An 18,517-nucleotide genomic window follows, 5' to 3' on the forward strand; every position below is an offset into this window, starting at 1 on the left:
CGCACCTGCACTTAACGAGGGAATCACACGGACACTCCATTAGGTACACCGTCATTTTCAAGTGTACCTAATAACAGGCCACTTTATTAGGGAAATATCATGGTTAAAGGTCACGGGTTAAGCTCTAGTCCTCGGGGCCGCGTTCCAACATGTTTTCCAAACGATAGATAGATAGATAGAGATAGATAGATAGATAGATAGATAGATAGATAGATAGATAGATAGATAGATAAACTGTATTGATCTGTGTGCATTTGACACCAGGCTCCCCATTGCAAAAAATGAACTTCACTGGCTGCATCGACCATTTAATGTATATAATCACAGTATCATAAATTCTGACATACAGACATTAGGGCTACATTATAATTGCATTCAAACTGAAGAAATGTGCCTGTAGTGCTCTTCCCAGACCTATAGATACAACCATATGCCACACATATTTTTGCCATAGAGACGGAAAATATAAAACACCATGAAGAAATCAGTGTAGTTGAGATAGGCACACCCAGCAAGCGGCAATCCAAGATGGCTGCCACTGGCTTCACCTTTCATTATGGTGAGTAGGCGACATTTTGGGTCTCTCATACTTCTCTGTGGATTAACGGCGAAGTGCTTTTTTTTAATGCTGAAATGAGAAGCCAGCGCCGACATAGCCAGCAGGCTAACCATAAAATTTTGCTAAACTACAAAAAGGCAGCAATTTTTCATCATCATTTTCAGTTTCAGTCTACAAGACAGAATGTGGGCAGTAAAAGAATCCTTTCACAGTGAAAACAAAACATTGAAGTACTACTCGTAGTTAAAAAAACAAAACAAAAAAAAAACGTTTGAGTGTATAAATTTAAAATGAATCATAATTTCTGCTTACGCGTGACTACCCAGAATCTCATCCAGGTTGATGTCTTTCATCCAGTCGTCGTTCCCTGAGCCCGACTTGAGCAGGGAGTCTATGAAGTCCGAGTCCGTGTTAATACCCGGGACCGTGTTGTCTCCCTCGGGCAGGAAGTCGAAGGTGACACGGTTGGCGCGACCGCTCTGGTAGCCGCCCAGAGTGGTCTCGGCAAAGTTCCCCACTGCTGGAACCCGCTGCTCTGGAGAGGGCTGGTTCAGGTTGGGCTGGGGGGGTCTGGACCCAGCCTCTCTGATCAGCATTTGGAGGTCCGGTGCCACCTGGTTGTGAGGTCCGCCGGGTCTCTGCTGGTAGTGATGGTTCTGCTGCGAATCCAGTGTGTCGGTTCGCCGTCCGAGTCCGGCGGGCTTGCCGGTCGAACACCAGCTCACATTTGTCATCACGCCTCCCGGGGCCCTTGAGGAATGCGGGTCGAGAGTGGGCGTCGGGTGTGGCCCGCCTACTCCGTTACTCATCCCGAAGGAGTTCCCTTGCGTGTTGGGGCCCAGGAATCGCACCGTATTTTGGTTCACAGCCATTCGGCCAGAAGTAGGGAATTGTCCGATGCACGGCGGCGGCTGACAGTCGAAGCGGTGGTCTGACGAGCACGATATGGAATGAAGGTCCTTCTCTGGGACAATGCTGGAAGACTGGGATGGATTTGCACCTGAGCAGAGAAGAGAAATACACACAGAATTGATGCTTATTAATATATTACAGTGACAAAAAAGTATTTTTCAAAAAAGCAAATGGTGGAAGGGGAGAAACAAAGTTGCATTTTTCCAACAAAAAGAGAATATGGTTGTACTTGATGGAAATGAAACAGGGACTTGTAATTCCATGTGCGTGCCACAAGATGGCACTAAAGTCTCTAGAACAGATCATTCTTCTATGCTGTAATCATTCTTTGTGTGACATGAGAAACAAAACTTACCTTGAAAGATGTTCCCGCTCACCATGGTTCTTTTGTAATCCGGAGGCGGCCTGGTGAGGTGACGGCTGAACTGATCTGGTGAGTTGTCTTTCTCCTGTAAAGACAATTTTTGCTTTTCTTTCTTTCGATTTTGCTACTCAAGTCGAGTGAATCAAATAAATCAATCAACTCATTTGAAAAAAGTGAGATGCTTACGGCTTTGAGAGGTTGTTGGGAAAGTTGTCTGTGCATGGCCGGAGATTTGGTCGGACCTCTCAGCGGGTGGGGGGGAAGCGGGGGGCGCGGCTGGCCCACGTTTCCGTTAGTGGCCAACCTCGGTCCAGGCGGGACACCCTGACGTCATATAAAAACACGACATATCGTTAACACACAGATACATTAGGCTAACTAGCTGTTCTGAATTTGTGTGGTGTTTTAAAAGATAATAGTTGTATTATTGTATTTTTTCTTTCAAACACAAGGCCAAATTTCACCTACCAAAATTGCCTGCACCTTCAAGTTGTGGCCACTAGATTGAGACAACGTACAACAAATGTCTTGCTCTGCCTTGCACATTGTAATTGAGACAACTCCCCTATGCAGATAAAATACAGAGGCTTGCTTCTCTTTTCATCAACGAAAAAAGGGCTAAAAATCCTGAGACAGCAGGAAAACTGTGCCAGCGCCAGAATGCTTTTTATTGCGCTTTTATTGCTACTGCAGCTGTCTGGCATCAACGGGAACAAGTGACACCATCACACTGATGAAAAACACACGGGATGCCAATCCGACATAAATAAATGTCTGATACATTTCAGTGGAGTTCCTCAGGGAACTGTGTAAGGTCAACTATAGTTTTCCACATGGGGTGGAACAGTCGACATTGCACATTGATGTGACCCATGAGCGAGCTTGCTCCACCTTGGTTGAGCCCACTTTGGTTTGTACAAGCGTGTAATCCCAATGTGTCATGAAGCTCCCCCCCAAAACACACACCTCCTTTCTCGATTTTTTTTCCTCTCTCTCATCACAAATGCAAACCAGATGCGGCATGAGCGGGAGCCCGGCGGGTAGGCGCAGGCGGCCGACAGCAATGGCGGACTGCGCTGGGAGGACCCCCTTGCCCGCTCTCACACTGCACTTGCTCAGTCGCCGTCCCCAGGGAGCGCCTCGGCATCTGCGCTTGGCCGCAACTCGCTTTCCCAGGAAACAAGCGCTGCCTTCACGCACTCGCCCCCAAACGGGGCCCCTAGAATCCGCTGCTAACAAGTCGCAAGTTTATTCACAGGGTCAGGATACATAAGATCAAATATCGTTGCCGGAACTGATGTCACACTGACACAAACTGTCAAGTGAGAATCATTTCATGCTTCATTGTGCTGTTCATTTAGGTGTCTCCACCTTTGCCAGCAGGGGGCAGTATAATCTACTCAAAAGCCCCTGCAGTGCAGAGGATAAAGAACATATTCTATTCATAATGAGGTATTGTCTGTCTCCACCATGAGTCTAAATTGCTGAAAGGGTTCTAAAGCCAAGCCGTTGACGCTAATCAAGGCCTCGTTAGGGCGATCGTTATTTCAATGAAGACTCCTTTGCAGTTGAGTATTTTTTAAATGACTGAGATGAAATAAATTATGGTGTGTTGCAACAAGTCTTGGGAAGAGTTCAAGCCAGTATGTTGTGCTTCTAACGTGACTGTACAGTACAGTACATTGGCTCCGACATTCCCAAAGCGTTACTCATCATCTCCTTCTGCTTGCCTTTGTTGCGCTGCTGTGCCCTGCTCCACTTTCTCAAACACCATTTTCACGCAGTTCACTATGAAATGTGGGAGGAAAAAAAAAATACAGCAGCGGGGGTTCACGACTGGCTTGGTGGGAAGAATCATCTGTGCTGTTGGGGAAAAGGGGAGGGGGGCTGGATCTCTTTCAGGACTTTGGTGTCTGTCGCATTACTAATTCACTATAGTGTGGGAAGCAACGTCTCTCTCCTCATTAGCCGAACTTTTTAACCCTGCACATGCTGGCTACTCAAGACAATCGCTGGCCCGATTATTCCTTTGGAGAGCTGAATTGCTAAACAAAACATTGTATGGCGGCCGTCTTCTTTTCTCGCTGCCATTTTTTGCCAGAATACCCTCACGGGACGCTTCATTAGGTACACGTCATGACGTCCTGTTCAAATCTTTTTCGACTCGTTTGTTCTCACTAAGGTCAAAGTTCAGATGGATCACAGCTGACTGAATCCGGTACACTGTGGACTGTTCGCCGGCACAAATAGACAAACGGTCATGTTAAAGTAAGTCGTACCGTTTGTTTTCTTTGTAATCACGGTGTTTGTATTGAGTTCACACAAATGCAGCAACAGATACTGTAAGCGTGGATGTGTGTGTGTGTGTGTGTGCCACACACATCATCATAAATTAGCGATTCAACCTCGGGCAGCAGGCTAAGCAGATTACTGTCATTTTCCACCACTTGTCCCTCGCAGCCAACAACCTCCAATTAGCAAATCCTGCTGCGCATATCAGCGGCCTGACAGCCAGTCGGCGCCCACAAATGAGAAGTCTTGCATGTTAATGTACCGTGCGCTGGCAAACTGCGTCAGCGTCAAAAAGCACTGTGAGGGGAGAACAGATATTCGGGGAAGGGGGGGGTCGGCAAACGTGCCAGGTCTGAGAAAAATACGCTACAGTAGGTCTTTTGTCAAAACAGACCTAGATGGAGATCAAGAGCCAGGTTTAGCACGGGTTGACAATCTGGAGAGTCTTGACATTTTTTTTTTTTTTTTTACTGCTCAGTCATGCACACTAGCTAAATAAATAAATAAATTACGTAAGTAATTAAAAATAAATAAATTAAACTTAAATAAATAAATGAATGTTGATATTTATAATAAATAAAAAAATAATAATAAATTATTTATTTACATGTCCAATCTGATAAAATATTAAAGTGTTTTGGGATCATCAGCCCCACTGTTAATTTCAACCTCATCTATTTGGCTCGCTATCTACGGGCTTGTTTTGACAACGCCATGGTCTTGATTTACACATCCTGGCGGACGCTCGTCCTTCACAGCATGCGAGTAATGACAAGCCCGCCCTCCGGTTCCAACGGGCTTTTTCCTGGAGAGGACGACTCCTCCTGACACGTGAGGCATGAATAATACAACGGGACAGTGGATGTGTGGCTGAATAGAAACTTCTCCCACCACTAGGATTGCAATTTCATATGCGGTTCTATTTTAAATTAATGGACTTATAGCTTCACAAATATGAGCAATTCATGACTGTATTGGACTGTGTTGTAATTGTCAGCATTGACCACTGGATGGTTGCTCGATTTATGAACGGCGCCCTCACCTGGGGATGTTGGCCCAGTTTGAAGGGCAGAGCCCCACCGAGCAGGAGAGACGGTGACGACAACATCTGCTGATTCTGGAAATGAAGAGGCGGATTGGTGTGGTTCTGGTTATCTGGAGATGAAAGCTGCTGTGGATGCTTGGCGGTCTTGTTGCCCGCCATCATTGGCATCAGGTGCCCCGAGGAGGGCGGTGGCGGTGCCGCTGCCACCTTGGGGCTGAAGTGCAGCGCGGGCTTGCTGGCATGCGGCTTCATGTCCACGTGGTGGACGCCGTTGGGCTTGAAGAGGCAGTTGTTGACACCCTTGCTCTGCTGGGGGAGTCTCGGCCGTGCCGCCGCCTTGTCCTGGAAGGCGGGGCCCCAAGTGGCCAGACCTGCGGGCGGCGCCTGGTGATGCTGCTGGTAGTGGTGGTGGAGAAGCGAGCCGGGTTGGTGCTGGTTGGCCGCCATCTGCTTCAGCTGCTCCGCGTGGGAGATCTCCGGCCAACAGGGCAGGGACCTCGGCGGACCCGCCTGTGATCCCGTGGGTGGGGTCAGCGCCAACGAGGGACCCGCCGAGGCCGGTCGCAGCTGCGGCGAGCCGGCGTGGACCGGAGCGTAATCGGGCGAGCGCTCCAGCTTGATGGGCCTCTCCGCAGGGGAGCACAAGCCCGCCGAGCCGGGGCGGCCCAGGTCCAGACTGAAGGCGTCGTCCTGCTTCAGCATCTTCTCCAAGTCCAGGTCGTTGAGGGGTGGCACCGACTTGGTCAGCTCGTCAAAAAGGTCCTGCAGCTCCGGGTCAATCTGACCGCCGCCCTCGTCCTTGAAATCAAAGACGGCGTCGGCTCGAGAGCGACCGCACGACGACTGAGACTCGACCGGTTCCTTCTTCATCTCCTTCAAGGTGGCATTGAACACCTCCGGCATCACGTAGTTTTTCCCGTGGGCTGAAAGGGTATGCAGGGAGTGGGCGTGGCTTATGTCACGGTTGCACGGTTGCCCCAGACCGCGGCCGGCCTCCAGCCGCACTCGCTTGAAATCGGACCCGGAGGAGAAACCGCAAGAGTTGTGCTTTGGGGCTTGTCCCTCCAGCTTCCGCCGTAAAGACCCTTGAAGCTGTAAAACACAAAAGGAAACACTTTCACCTCAACTGATTCGTTCATAGCCTGTTTCACATACAGAATCAGTAGAAGAGGCTCGTGCGTCACGCGCCGACATCTTCACCTTGATTAAATTGTGCGGATGTAGTTGTTAAGGATGCAAACAAAAGCGCGGGCTCCAGAAGCCCCCCGGGGTCGTGAGTCATCTCCGCGTAACGTGTGCCAGCTGGCGGGAATGTCTCCCAACACGAGCAGCGCGAGGAGGGCCTTTTACTTGATCAGAAAACATTTATCTACATGATAGCGCCACTGGGTAAACACTTTCGCACTGCAATTTGGCCCGCTGAGTCCCGGGAGCGCTGCTGTTACTGTGTTGCTATGGCAACAAACACGGTATATCATAGCAGGAAATATGAAGCTTCCACTTTTGGGTGCGATTAGTGCCAAGGCTGTAAACGAGTCGAGGAAGAAGGATGTAACGACGCACGGAGGAGGGGGAAGCTTTTAATGTATGCAAATGAGCGAGGCAGACAGAAGCCCCCGTTGTGCCTCCCGCGGTGCGCCGACACTATCTATCGTCTTCCTCCCCGTAGCCATCAAAAATAACTGACTCGCAAGTGTTGAGATTGCGCATGAAACGGGAGCTTCGTGGCTCGTTTGAATACACCCTGCTCGTGGAAATACAGCAACCAAATAGTCGACACCGTGTCCCGAAAGTCACGATATGCGTCCCTCCATTAATTAGTTACATTCAATATCTGCGTGATGGCGTGAATTTCTAAAAACTGGTCATGCGAGTGACGCACTGAGCTGAAAACGATGGGAAAGCACAACAAAAGCATTTCAACAGTGCTTCAGAAAACGTGGATGACAAAGCTATTGATACATCCTAAAATAGACAAATACGCAAAAGTGATCATTTTACAGTGGTCACTGATTATTTTCCTGAGTTGAATATGAAAATATTCCTCATAATTCCCCCGCTAACCCCGTCAGATAATCGGGCTCACGAGTGCTGGCCTCAAATCCTCATGATAGATGTGCAAGTCATCTGAAAATAGATTTTTTGATGAACATTTAATGAGCTCGCTCTCTCTAAAAGTCCAGTAGCTCACGGTCAAGTCCAAGTCCTGCCACAAAACACTCAAAACGCACCAAATCGTCGGCTTTTCATCTCGGCGATACGCTCACGGACGCAATTTTACAGGAAATTCTACGTGGAAATGTTTAACCCTCGTTTGTCTGCACAGCTTCCAAGCCGCCTCAAAGCTGATGTGTCTAGTCCAGCGGTCCGGACTGACGCTGAGCGGATGGGAAGGGGCTCCGGGCCGGTGACACCACCCGAGCCTCCAGGTGGTGTCCGTCCGGGTGTTTCTTTCAAGGTGAGAGAAAGAACGAAGAACATTTAGGACAATCGTTGGCCTGCATTATGGGCAAAATGTTGTTTTTTGTGTCTGGTCAACACAAAAATATCAAATTATATTATATATATTAATAAATATCAATAATATAAATAATTATGATAATTATGATGAATATAAAAGTGTTTAATTCCTGAGGTCGAATGAAAGCTCCTTGATAACGTGAGCTACGTTTGAATTATTGAAAGGAAGCGAAGCGAAGCCGCTCCCAGGCACATTCAGTCAAATCGGGTCACGGCGAGGACGCCCAAACTCTCCTTTTTGCCCTTCCTCTCACCAAACACCCCTGTGCATGTAAAACAATATGAAGATTTGCCATGATTTTTAAGCCTCATTTTACATAGCTGGAAATTTTTGTATAATCTTCACCCCCCCCCCCCCAAAAAAATGGAGTTCTTGATGTGGAGAAGAACAAAAGAGACGTGTCGAGAGGGTTCATGCAGGTTCGCGCTGCGCTTTTGTGCTAATCAGGGCACTGCAGCGGTGGGCTACTTCTGGCCTCATCAGCACTTTGCCTCCCCACACACTTCCTGACACACTTGTCTCGCATGGAAGCCACCCTCGGGACACAAGGATAAGCAGCAGTGGAGGGGGAAAAAAAAAAACCCCAAAAAATACAGTATATTGGGGGGAAAAATGGGCGGGAGAGAGTCAACCTCTGGGAAATGAGAAGACACGATAAGAGCGGCTTTGAAGAGAAATTGTGCATTATATTTACCCAAGGCAAATCTTTTGGGGGTACATTAAATATTCAGCTCGACACATTCAAATATTAGTTCTCCATTATCCCAACGCGCAAGGTTAGACGGCGACATTCCAATTAGTCCAAGACTCTTTGTTTCAGAGTCAAACAAATGAATTGAAGTCGTCTCCCTCGAGGGGCGCATCGGGGAGCAGTCAGAATCAATACGACTCTTGTTCTTACACTGAGCAATAAAAAAAAAAAAAAGCCCCAGAGTCTCCAGAGTATAAAAAATCATATTTTACAATTAGCATTTCATTTAACATGTCTCAGAGTTTCCTGCTCTGACCTCTGAGAAGCGACAGCTGCAAAATTTGTTTGGAAACACCAGCAGCAAAACATGATACATTTATATCAAAGAAGTAACAGACTATGAATTAACTGATTGGCAACCAATGATGCAACTAATTAAGTAAACTTTTATATCAACGACCTAGCTAATGATATGAAAGTTTAGGAGCTAGCTAGCTAACTAACAAGCTAAGTACAGCACCTCGTGATCATTGCCAATCAATAGTATTTCTGAGTTTACGTCGACTTCAAGCTAGTGAGAACTCGCCGGCGGTGACAAGGCGTCACTGGGCATCAAGCGAGGCTTGCCGAGCGTTCTTGATGCCGCTGTCGCCTCTCATCTGGAAAGCTCGCTAAAGCTCACCACGAGGTTTCTGTTGAAGGACGCCGCTGTACCAGCAGCTGCAATTCACTAGCATAACAGCGAGAAAGCGGCGGTCACAGTCGCCGCCCCCCGACCCCGCCACAGGAAAAGGCCGGTGAAGCAGGAGAACAAAAAACAACAACAAAAAAATTCCCTTCCTGTTTTCAAAGACGAGTCCGAAAGGACGCAGAAGCAGTTTCCTGCTCGTCGGGGCATCGTCTCCGCATATTTGGCTTGTCGTGGCGATCCGGACCAGCAATACCGTGGCCGGTCTCCTGCCCCCGTGGACTTCCACCAGGAGCTTCATTGTCTCACCAGCACTCCAGTATCTGCTTAGAGAGCTTTGTTGTGCTGAGAAAATCTTTAATGGCAGTCGAGCAAGGACGCTCCAAAGCAGGATATGGATAGTTTGTGTGAACGCGGCGCAGTGCTCTTTGCCATCCATTTGACGTCCCGCGGGAAAATCGGGGCTAAGTGCTTAATGTCATGCTAATGCTAATTCACTCGGCTCTGCCTTTTAGACTAGAGAATGATCACACCGGATGACTTTGTTTTTCTTACACGGTATAGACCAAATACGGGGCAAAGGAGACTAACTAACTAACTAACTAACTGGCTGTCTGGGATCAGTGTGTGAGTAACTATGGAAGCAAAATGTGTGTGTTTCCCCCGCCACGGTACGTGTCATGTTGTACATGATGAGTGCATCATATGATGTTGTCTTTTGGCCACTGGGAAATGTCAGACACATGATAAATGTTTAGAGGTCAAATATTTCCTGCATCCCCCGCAGTTGTTGCCCCTCCTCAGCGCCACGACCACGCAGAGGAAAAAAAGAAAAAAAAAAGAAAAGAAGAACACTTTCCCTCGCCAAAGGGTGCGTCCCGAGACTGTCTCCACCGGCGCCGTTCCGCTTGGACCTTATTTGGAGAGTCACAAGTTATAGCATGGCCGAAACAAAAAAAAAAATCCCAAAGCTCTCTGTGTTTTGTTAATTCTCGCCACCAGTGACCTCAAAAATTAGCACAGAAGTTAGCCACCCAGCGTGTGATTCCGTTACCTAATAACGTAATTGATGTAAATGATCCAGTTAGTTAAATGTCATTTATATAAACATTAGTAATCATGTTGGCTAGCGTTAGCATAATATTATTGATAGGATAAGTTAGTCAGGTTGGAGTTGCGCGCTCGCCGACGTGACCTTCTGGTATGTGCGCCGCACGGCCGAAGGCTTCGTGTTGCCGAGCTAACAAGTCGCTTCATGTGGGCCGCAAGCTAAAGCTGCACGCAAATGTTAACGTGTGTGAGCTAACGAACTGCGTGTTACCGACTTGTATAAAAGACAGGCTGAGTGTTCCTATCAATGACATAACTAACAAGCCGTCCCTGCACTCTCAGGTGAACAAATGTGGGGGGGTGGGGGGGGAAACAACTTTTGCCTCAAGTCAAAGCAAACACGGCGTTCTCCAATTCAGACGCTCACCATAACACGCTCTCTCCTAAGCAACACCGCCTGTGTATCCAGTAAACACGAGCCGTCGCTCGGAAGTAGACAAAGCCACCTTTTGCACGATAGCCCCATTCAATTAGCTTGAGAAGCTTCAAACTAATGAATTTGGAGCAGAAGGAAAGCCGCAGCCGCCGCAGCTGGCTTTAGTGTTCCTAAAAGGACGCGAGCTTCCCTCCCATCCGAGCTGACGGGGGATTACTTTGCTTGCTTGTGCGGATTTCACAGCTCAGCTGGCGAGTGTGTTGCTTCGCCGATTCCAGCTGTTTTCACCTCTTCGCCCACGCGCACACACGCACGCACGAACGTGCACGCTCGCTGTGACGACTTGGAGCAAAACACATGAGCCCACTTGGCAACGGTTAAAGTTCCCAAATAACAAGGGAATTCATTCATGGCAAGAATAAGTGTCTGCCGACATGCTCAGATAGGGAGTGCACTTTACATTCATTTATATCATATTAATTTATATTAAATTATATTAAAAAATATGTTTTTAATGGCTTTTAATTATGCTTTTGTAATTTTTTATTAACTACCAAAACAAGAGGTTTGGTACATCTTGGAGAGGTCACAAGTCAATAAAAGTGAATTAAATAAATTACAATTAGGCTCCAGAGTTTGTCAAATCATTTTCATATTATTTTCTATTTGAAAAAATTAGGGCCTACAATCAACAAATAATTGCAAAAGTAATAGCAAAGGGCTTCAGGTCTAATCTCATCTTGATTGATTCCAGTATGTTTCCTTGTGAGGCGAAGAAGCTGCGAGTCCACCTCCGAAAACGATCGTTGTAGGTCCGTGGAATGAAAAAGGGCCGGCTTTGTTGCCGGATGAGAAGGAAAAAAAAAACACATCCAATGGACTCTAAAAAAAGCCCAGGAAGGAAACCGGGGGTAGGGTGGGGTGCGTGGCAGCGTGCCTCACTGATGGTGGAGAGTGGGAGTGAGAAAGGAATGTTCTCTCTCTCTCTCTCTCACTATCTCACAAAAAAGCCGGTTTGCGCTGTATGAAACAAATCCAGCATCACAATTAGCTTACCAATATTTACTTTTACACCAATTAATCGACAAATGATCACTTGGCGGGCCAAAAAGTCAAAATTTCCCATGCTTGTATCATAGTGGAAATATGCAAGGGGCTTAAACATGATCCCTGCTGAACGTCACTTGGTCACACCTGCTGACCACTCAATTTCCTGGACATGCCTTGAATCCTGACAAGACAAAAAAGACTTCATGCTACTCACATTGGACCCTCCTTCACTGGTTCCACATTCCGACCGGCGCCAGACTGAAGCGCCACATCGGCGACAACCGGCCGCAGCCCGGCACCGGCGCAAACATGGCAGCCGCCGCTCCTCCGGCCCATTGGCAGCGCAGAGGCAAACAACAAGAGATTCTGTGTTGCACTTGTCTCAATCAGGACTCGAGACTTGTCAACTGTCTAGACTTGCGGTCCCCCGACCGCCACTTCATGGGCCATTTAGCGCCAAGTCGCCCAGGGACACTCAACACAAGAAATTCTCAGAACAAAATAACAGAGTAGACGAGGCATACAGCCGCATTACGGATTGAACAAGATTGAATTAAAATTGAACACATATGATTCAAAAGCAATTGATAAAACTAAAATGTTTCTGTAGGTGTAAAAAGCAGGATCCAAGAGATTTGCCAATCCAAATAAATTAATTAGTGTCAATGCCAGTCTGTCAAAATCATTGCTTGAAGGAACAATAAATAAATAAATAAATGAACTGTGCCACTTTCAAGTTTACGAGTAACTGCAAGCGTTTTGAGGAAATTGCACAAGACATCTTGATTTTCCCCAAAGTTGAAAATAACACAAGCCCAACAATAACAACAATGTGATCCAACAGATAGCCATCTTTGATAGCAGTGCGGGAAAAACTCCCCAGGCCTGTACAATGGGTCAAAGTAGACGTGTGATTGACAGCCGCGATGAAGTCAAGTTGACAAGTTGGGCTTTGTTTTGCATGCCGACAGCATTCACACAATTACGATGAAATAAAACTTTCCGCTATCTTTGAAGGTTAGTAGCGGCGTCATCACATTTCGCAGCGCTCACACAGGGTCACGTGTGCAACCCGGGGGGACTTCCCGGCCGGACGGCAAACAGAACCCGAACAGAACTTTTAGTTTTGCGGGTGGGAGGAGGCTGAAAAAGTGCAAGCTCGCTTGTGCCTCCCTCCGCTCGGGAGCCTGGGAAATTGTGCAGCTTGGCCCGGCTCTGAGAAATATCCTGAGCTTGAAATGTAAACATGTCTGAACTCTGATCTAACAGAAGTGCCCCCACCCACCCCCTCCTTATTTTCCCAGTCCAAGCCGCCATTCCGGGCCCTGCAGAGGGGCTCGCCAGTGACATCACAAGCCCACTCTCTCGTTTTTAACGAGGCCGTGGGGAAGAGAGGGGACTTGTTTTTTTCTTTTAAGTCCTAAACCCGATTGTTCCGACATAGCTGCCCGTTTGCATTTTAAACTGGATGAAGGAGTTTTGTTGTGAAGGAATTTCAGGGAGGTGAGAACCGAGGCATTGTGCTGGTGCCTAAGTGGACCTTCACGCCCAGTTCAAACGGACATTGCGAGGAGGACAAAACCCCCCCCACAATATTAGGTACAACGGCATGACTTCCAACACAAAATTGTTTAATGATTTTACGTTTTGATTATTTTAATTTATTTTCATTGTTTTCGAAATATTTGACATTATCTAAATGATTTAAAAACATTTCACATGAATACTTTTTTATTTTCTTTGCATTGTTTTAAATAGTTTATTTTGTTCGATATTCAAAAATAAAAAAATTACATTCAAAACAGAATTTTTTTTCTTTTATTTTTTTCAATAAACCACCAATATAACCACTGTTAAAATATTACATTTTTTGTTATGTTCGATTTTATTTTAATCTTATCATATTTCCATATTTTTAATTTATATTAAACATCTCTGCCAATATTGTGTATTATTTGAATTATTTAGATTCTTTGTACTAACTTGATCTATTTCCAGTAGTATTCATGCATTTTACCAACGTGTCAAATTAAACAATTGTGTGTTGATAAAAATCTTGGTGTCTTGTTGTGGTCCCGCCCAAAAAAAGGGGAGGAGGTGAGAAGGGGGGGGGGGGGGCACCGTTTGGCCCCGCCCAGTTGAAGCGAGCTCATCAAACCTGTTTACTCTGACACTGTGAGAACATTTGAAGATAAGCTGGCCCCCTTTCACTTTGCACCAGCAAAAGTGGCCGCTGACGTTGCGAAAAGTTGACAAACACCGACGTGCATGCGTGTGCGCCCAGTATGTGTGTCACACCTGAACGGGCTAGTTCCCACAGGGTTCCAGTTTCAGGAAAGCACACAGAGTTGTGAGGGCCTCCGCCGTGTGCCAGCAGAAGCCCCCACCCACCTCGCCTTGACTGAAGCCAGGCAGGAAAAACCAGACCAAAAGCGCAATAAATCTCCCGTCAGGCATGTCGACCTTGGTCTCTAATACAATATAAAATACTGAAGTTGTCTTTCAAAATCAAAACGAGGGTTATTGATTTCTCACGTGCAGTGGAGCCTTGGGAACCCAACACGAGTTCTTCAAGAGACAAGCCTTCATTGGGTTGATTTCTTTACGACGGATATAAACGTCCTTGGCAGTGAATGAACTCGTGACAATAAAAAGGAAAATTTATAATATGCTCGGCATGCACGATTCCTGCCAGTGTGCACAATAGAAATAAACATTGTTAGCACTGCACGCTTTTTAAATGTAGCCCACCGGGCGTGGTTGCTATTATGCACCTGTCCCAGATAACACCACGGTGTTCCTTGAAGACAGAAAATCGGCAGGATTTTTTTTTTTTTTTGCCCGCCGTCTTCAAAGATGAGCGCAGACATCCCATAGGCTGATGAATAAAACATGAGCGTGTGCACCGCGGGGTGGTTTGTGTGTAAAATGGATGGAAAGTAGGAGATCGTGTACAATAAAAGCCAAAATGCTTTTGAGTGAAGAGCAAATCCCGGGATGGTCTACAACGAGTCTGGAAACTTCCGTGAGTCACTTCTGCTTTCACACTGAATCATTTTCATGTGCACGTGTGTGTTCTTTCGGAGGGGGGGGGGGGAGAGTAATGGATCTTTTGAAGTCAAAATCTTAATGAGTCCACAGAAGAATAGAAGAAGGAGGTGATGAAAATGCAAATGTCCACGCTTTGAGAGATGGCCCACATTCACGCATCATTAGAAACCAACACAAAAGATGCTCAGGTTGACTCACAAAGGCGACTCAGGATTGCACTTTTTCTTCAGGGTTGACCTCACATCCAAAATTTTGCCACCGTATAACATGTGAGCATTGATCGTTCGCAAGTGTGGATATTCTTTCCTCGACGTAATCAATTGAAGGCGTTTGGCCTGAGCGCGTGTCTCCAACACATTTTGGAAGGCGCGCTAATCCCAAATTGAGCCGGGAGATTAACGGAGCAGTGTACACGGGCCTTGTTTCGATGTCTTAATTGCAGATGCTTGCCTGGAGATCGTCTTAGTCCCATCAAACTTTAGCGGCAAACTGGTCGTACTGTACTCCTAAAAAAAATTACCACCAGGATCATCATACTTGCATAAACTTCCAAAAGTGAGTTTGAGACACATTATTGACACTTGTGATATCTTTTTAGCATAAAGCTAATCAGTTGATCACAACAGCTTCTTCTTCCTCTTTATATCATGATGGTATCTCACTATCGCCCCCCTGGTGGTGGTGGTGAATATCTCCTCTTATGCAGTTGGGAAAGATTCTCCACATCTACATTTTTTTGTAATCCTGCAAATAATATCCTAACACTGACTTGTTGGTGCGTGGCGGAGCTAAAAAGACAAAGATGCAAAAGCATGATGGGAAATCCCTTCATGGCTCCTTCCCCGAGCTTCTCAAATTCCCTCCCAAAGAAGATCCTTTGTTAATCTGCTCTCAACCGGCGCCGTTGTCCAGTGCCGCCGCTCCCATAATCCTTTGCGCCCGCGCGCCAACTCCGATGTGAACAGTCGATACCTGCATGCCCAAAAACGACCGCAAGCTACTCTTGCTTTTTTTTTTTTTTGCAATACTAAACAACTGACTAACGTGAAGGCTGAAAACCGACGCTGACCTGAACTGCTTTGAAAGTCATTCAAAGGTTTAAAACGTGAGACAGACAAAAACAAAGTGAAATGATGGAGGTACAAAATGTCTCCATAAAGCAATGGAACAATGTGTGAGTGAGGGAAAAATCGCTCCCAAGTGAGCCAAACGGTTTCAAGTTGGAATGGTTTGAACTGGTGAAGAAATGTAGCAGGAGAAGGATGGCAAAGGTCCAAAAACAACAAAACAACAACAACTTGTCTCCTTAAGTTTTATACTGATGCGCCTTGTCTCGAGTGACGAAGCTTTCCTGCAAACGAACCAAAAATAACACCGACCAGGTTACACCAGCTTTCTTCAGGAGTTGCTCAATAAAATTTGCCTCAAGTTTTAAGAGTAAGTAACTCAGAGCCACTCCAAAAAAAAAACTTGGTTCTCAACGAGGTCTTGAAATGGAAGAACTTTAACAATCGAGCTAGGTACTAACGGCTAACCGGCAGCCTAACATGGGCGTTTTAATTGAATTCACGCTTCTGAGCATCTCAATCAATACTTTGTAAAAACGTTTAAGGCCTTCATTTTCACAAGAGGCATTTAATGAGGTTCAATGCTTTTTTTTGATGAACCCCGCATAATGCTGAACAACATTGTGTGTTGTTGCCGACTAGCTTCCATCACCACATGTTGTTCAAAACATATTAACCTCCACAACACGCACGCCAGCGGCTCATTTCCTGCCTGCTCGCATGTCTTTTGCTGCACTCAGCACTTTCCTCGCACACACAGGACATGATAATGATGTTGCCTGACCTCGTTTAGACAAAACATGGTGGGATGCTGAGATGCCTCCCGTCATATTCCTCAAAGCACAACAACACGTTCAACACGCGTGGAAAGTGGCGGTAAATGACCGTCAGTGGAAAATTGTATTTTTTTTCTGAGTCGAACACTGCTGTCAGGTTTCAGATCCTTTTTTTTTTTTTTTTTTTTTTTAATACTACGATTTTTTTTTTTTTTTTTTTTTACTATTGATAAAATTATTCCACCTGCCAGTCCGAGCTTGGGGGTCCAAAAACTAATTAGGAATATGTCAAGTGTAAAACTACATATGGGGACAATAGCACAAAAATAAATCAATGAGTTGTGTGGCTTCTAGTCAATTAAAAGTTCTCATGAGAGTGCAATTTCTCCTCATATAAATCTGATATCCCCAAGTGGATTAAGTCAATTCTTTTATAACATGATGACAGCAATAAAGCGGCCTACAAAAAAAACCTTTTCACTCCATTGTAAGTAGTACTATTTTATTTCTTTTTTTATTGAAAACAATTTTTGGGCAGTTGACGTTTTTGGGGCACTGGAACAGATTACAAAATAATGCCGTCGGCGCGCTTATGAAAAAGGCAATTTAACATAAGTGCTTTGAATTATGATCAATTGTGATTGCCTAAAACATTAAACTCATAATTTAAGGTTAGGAGTTTGATCAATGCTTCCTTTGCATTGCAGGTCTCACAATTTGGTAGATTTGTCTCTACTTCGTTATTTTTGCTGTAATTCCTATATTGACCGTTAGATGGCAGTACACTATTAAGTTTGTGTATTTCAAAACAGGAGATAGTTTTAACCCCAGCCAGTTTTTGCTGCTTAGTTTGTGGAAAGTCAATAATAACTTGATTCAATTCTACATAAGAGCAAGAAAACGTTAAACGTGGTATTATTTCTACATCACGGATTCTTAATTGGGGGTCTGGAAGTAAACCCCGCGATGGAGCGTGTGTGTGTGTGTGTGTGTGTGTGGGGGGGGGTGGTATTGTAGGTTTAAAATGACATCACACAATGGCCCTATTACTAAACGGTGTTTATCAGACATTTGAAATAGAGTTTAAACATACTGGACTCACCGCGATGCGCATGGACATCTTCTGGTCCCCTTCGGCACCCCTCAGCTCGCCGTTGGCTCCCCTGGCGCCGTAGTCCGGCGGCGGCTGGCCGGCAGCCCCGCGGCCACCCTTGCTCTTGCGCGTGCCGGGTCCCTGCTGCACGACGTTGAGCAGCTGCAGCGTGCTCTCGTGCTCCCGGTCCGAATTCTCAGCTTGGCCGCGGCGGTAGCGGTCCTCGCAAGTGGAGTGGTGCCGCCTGCACAACTCAATCCGGGCACGGAGCCGTTCCACAATGGCGCTGTGCAGCTGCGGTACCGCCGTGCCTCGGACGCCCGACGAGGGTGCACCGTGCGCGGCGGCCATGGAGCCCATACCCACCGCCAGCATGGGGGCGAAGGTGCCGGTGGCGGACTGAGCCGGTGTCGCCTCTCCCATCCGGGGCGCGGGGGGGTTAGCTTAGAAGGAGAGCACTCCGCTAACTTCCCATGTGAACGAAATGCTGCAAATAAGGACTCAAGTTGGCTCCAAAGTGCGATAAAGACACGCTTATAAAGTCACACGATGAATTGGCGTTCCCCAAAACGAAAAAGTCTCTTTAAAAGCATTTAATCCACTCTCGGATTCAATTAATTCGTCATTGACAGCTTTTCCACGCACGGTCACATGTTTGTTCCCCACGGGGTCACCCATAAAAAAATTGCTATGTGGTAGGTGAGTGGAAAAAAACGTCGAAAAGGACACAAAATCCACACGAAGTTCTTGTTCTTTCCTCGCTCGGCGTGTCCGTAGATTGAGCGCCTTCTCAAACAATCCATTGACAGCAGCCGTATATGCGCGTGCGTGCATGCGCGCGCATGAGGCAACAGAGTTTCATTGTGTGCATGCACTCGGAAGTAGCCGAAAGCGCTCTGGCGCCACCTGCTGCACAAATAAG

General features: G+C 46.4%; 1 protein-coding gene across 2 annotated transcripts; it reads right to left on the reverse strand.

The window, feature by feature from the left end:
- Positions 1–292: 292 nt before the first annotated feature.
- Positions 293–18,427, reverse strand: maml2 (mastermind like transcriptional coactivator 2). 2 transcript variants are annotated; one of them, XM_049724788.2, is made up of 5 exons: positions 17,605–18,427; positions 5,170–6,264; positions 2,022–2,159; positions 1,827–1,920; positions 293–1,559 (listed from the first exon to the last, which is right to left on the reverse strand). In XM_049724788.2, the coding sequence occupies exons 1-5, from the start codon at positions 18,016–18,018 to the stop codon at positions 868–870; spliced, it is 2,433 nt and encodes an 810-aa protein (XP_049580745.1). In that variant the 5' UTR covers positions 18,019–18,427; the 3' UTR covers positions 293–867. The 2 variants fall into 2 exon arrangements, with proteins under 2 accessions (XP_049580745.1, XP_049580744.1); XM_049724787.2 differs by having other exon boundaries at positions 17,596–18,427.
- Positions 18,428–18,517: the final 90 nt, after the last annotated feature.

This window comes from Syngnathus scovelli, chromosome 7 (assembly GCF_024217435.2).
Source record: "Syngnathus scovelli strain Florida chromosome 7, RoL_Ssco_1.2, whole genome shotgun sequence".
NCBI lineage: Eukaryota > Metazoa > Chordata > Actinopteri > Syngnathiformes > Syngnathidae > Syngnathus > Syngnathus scovelli.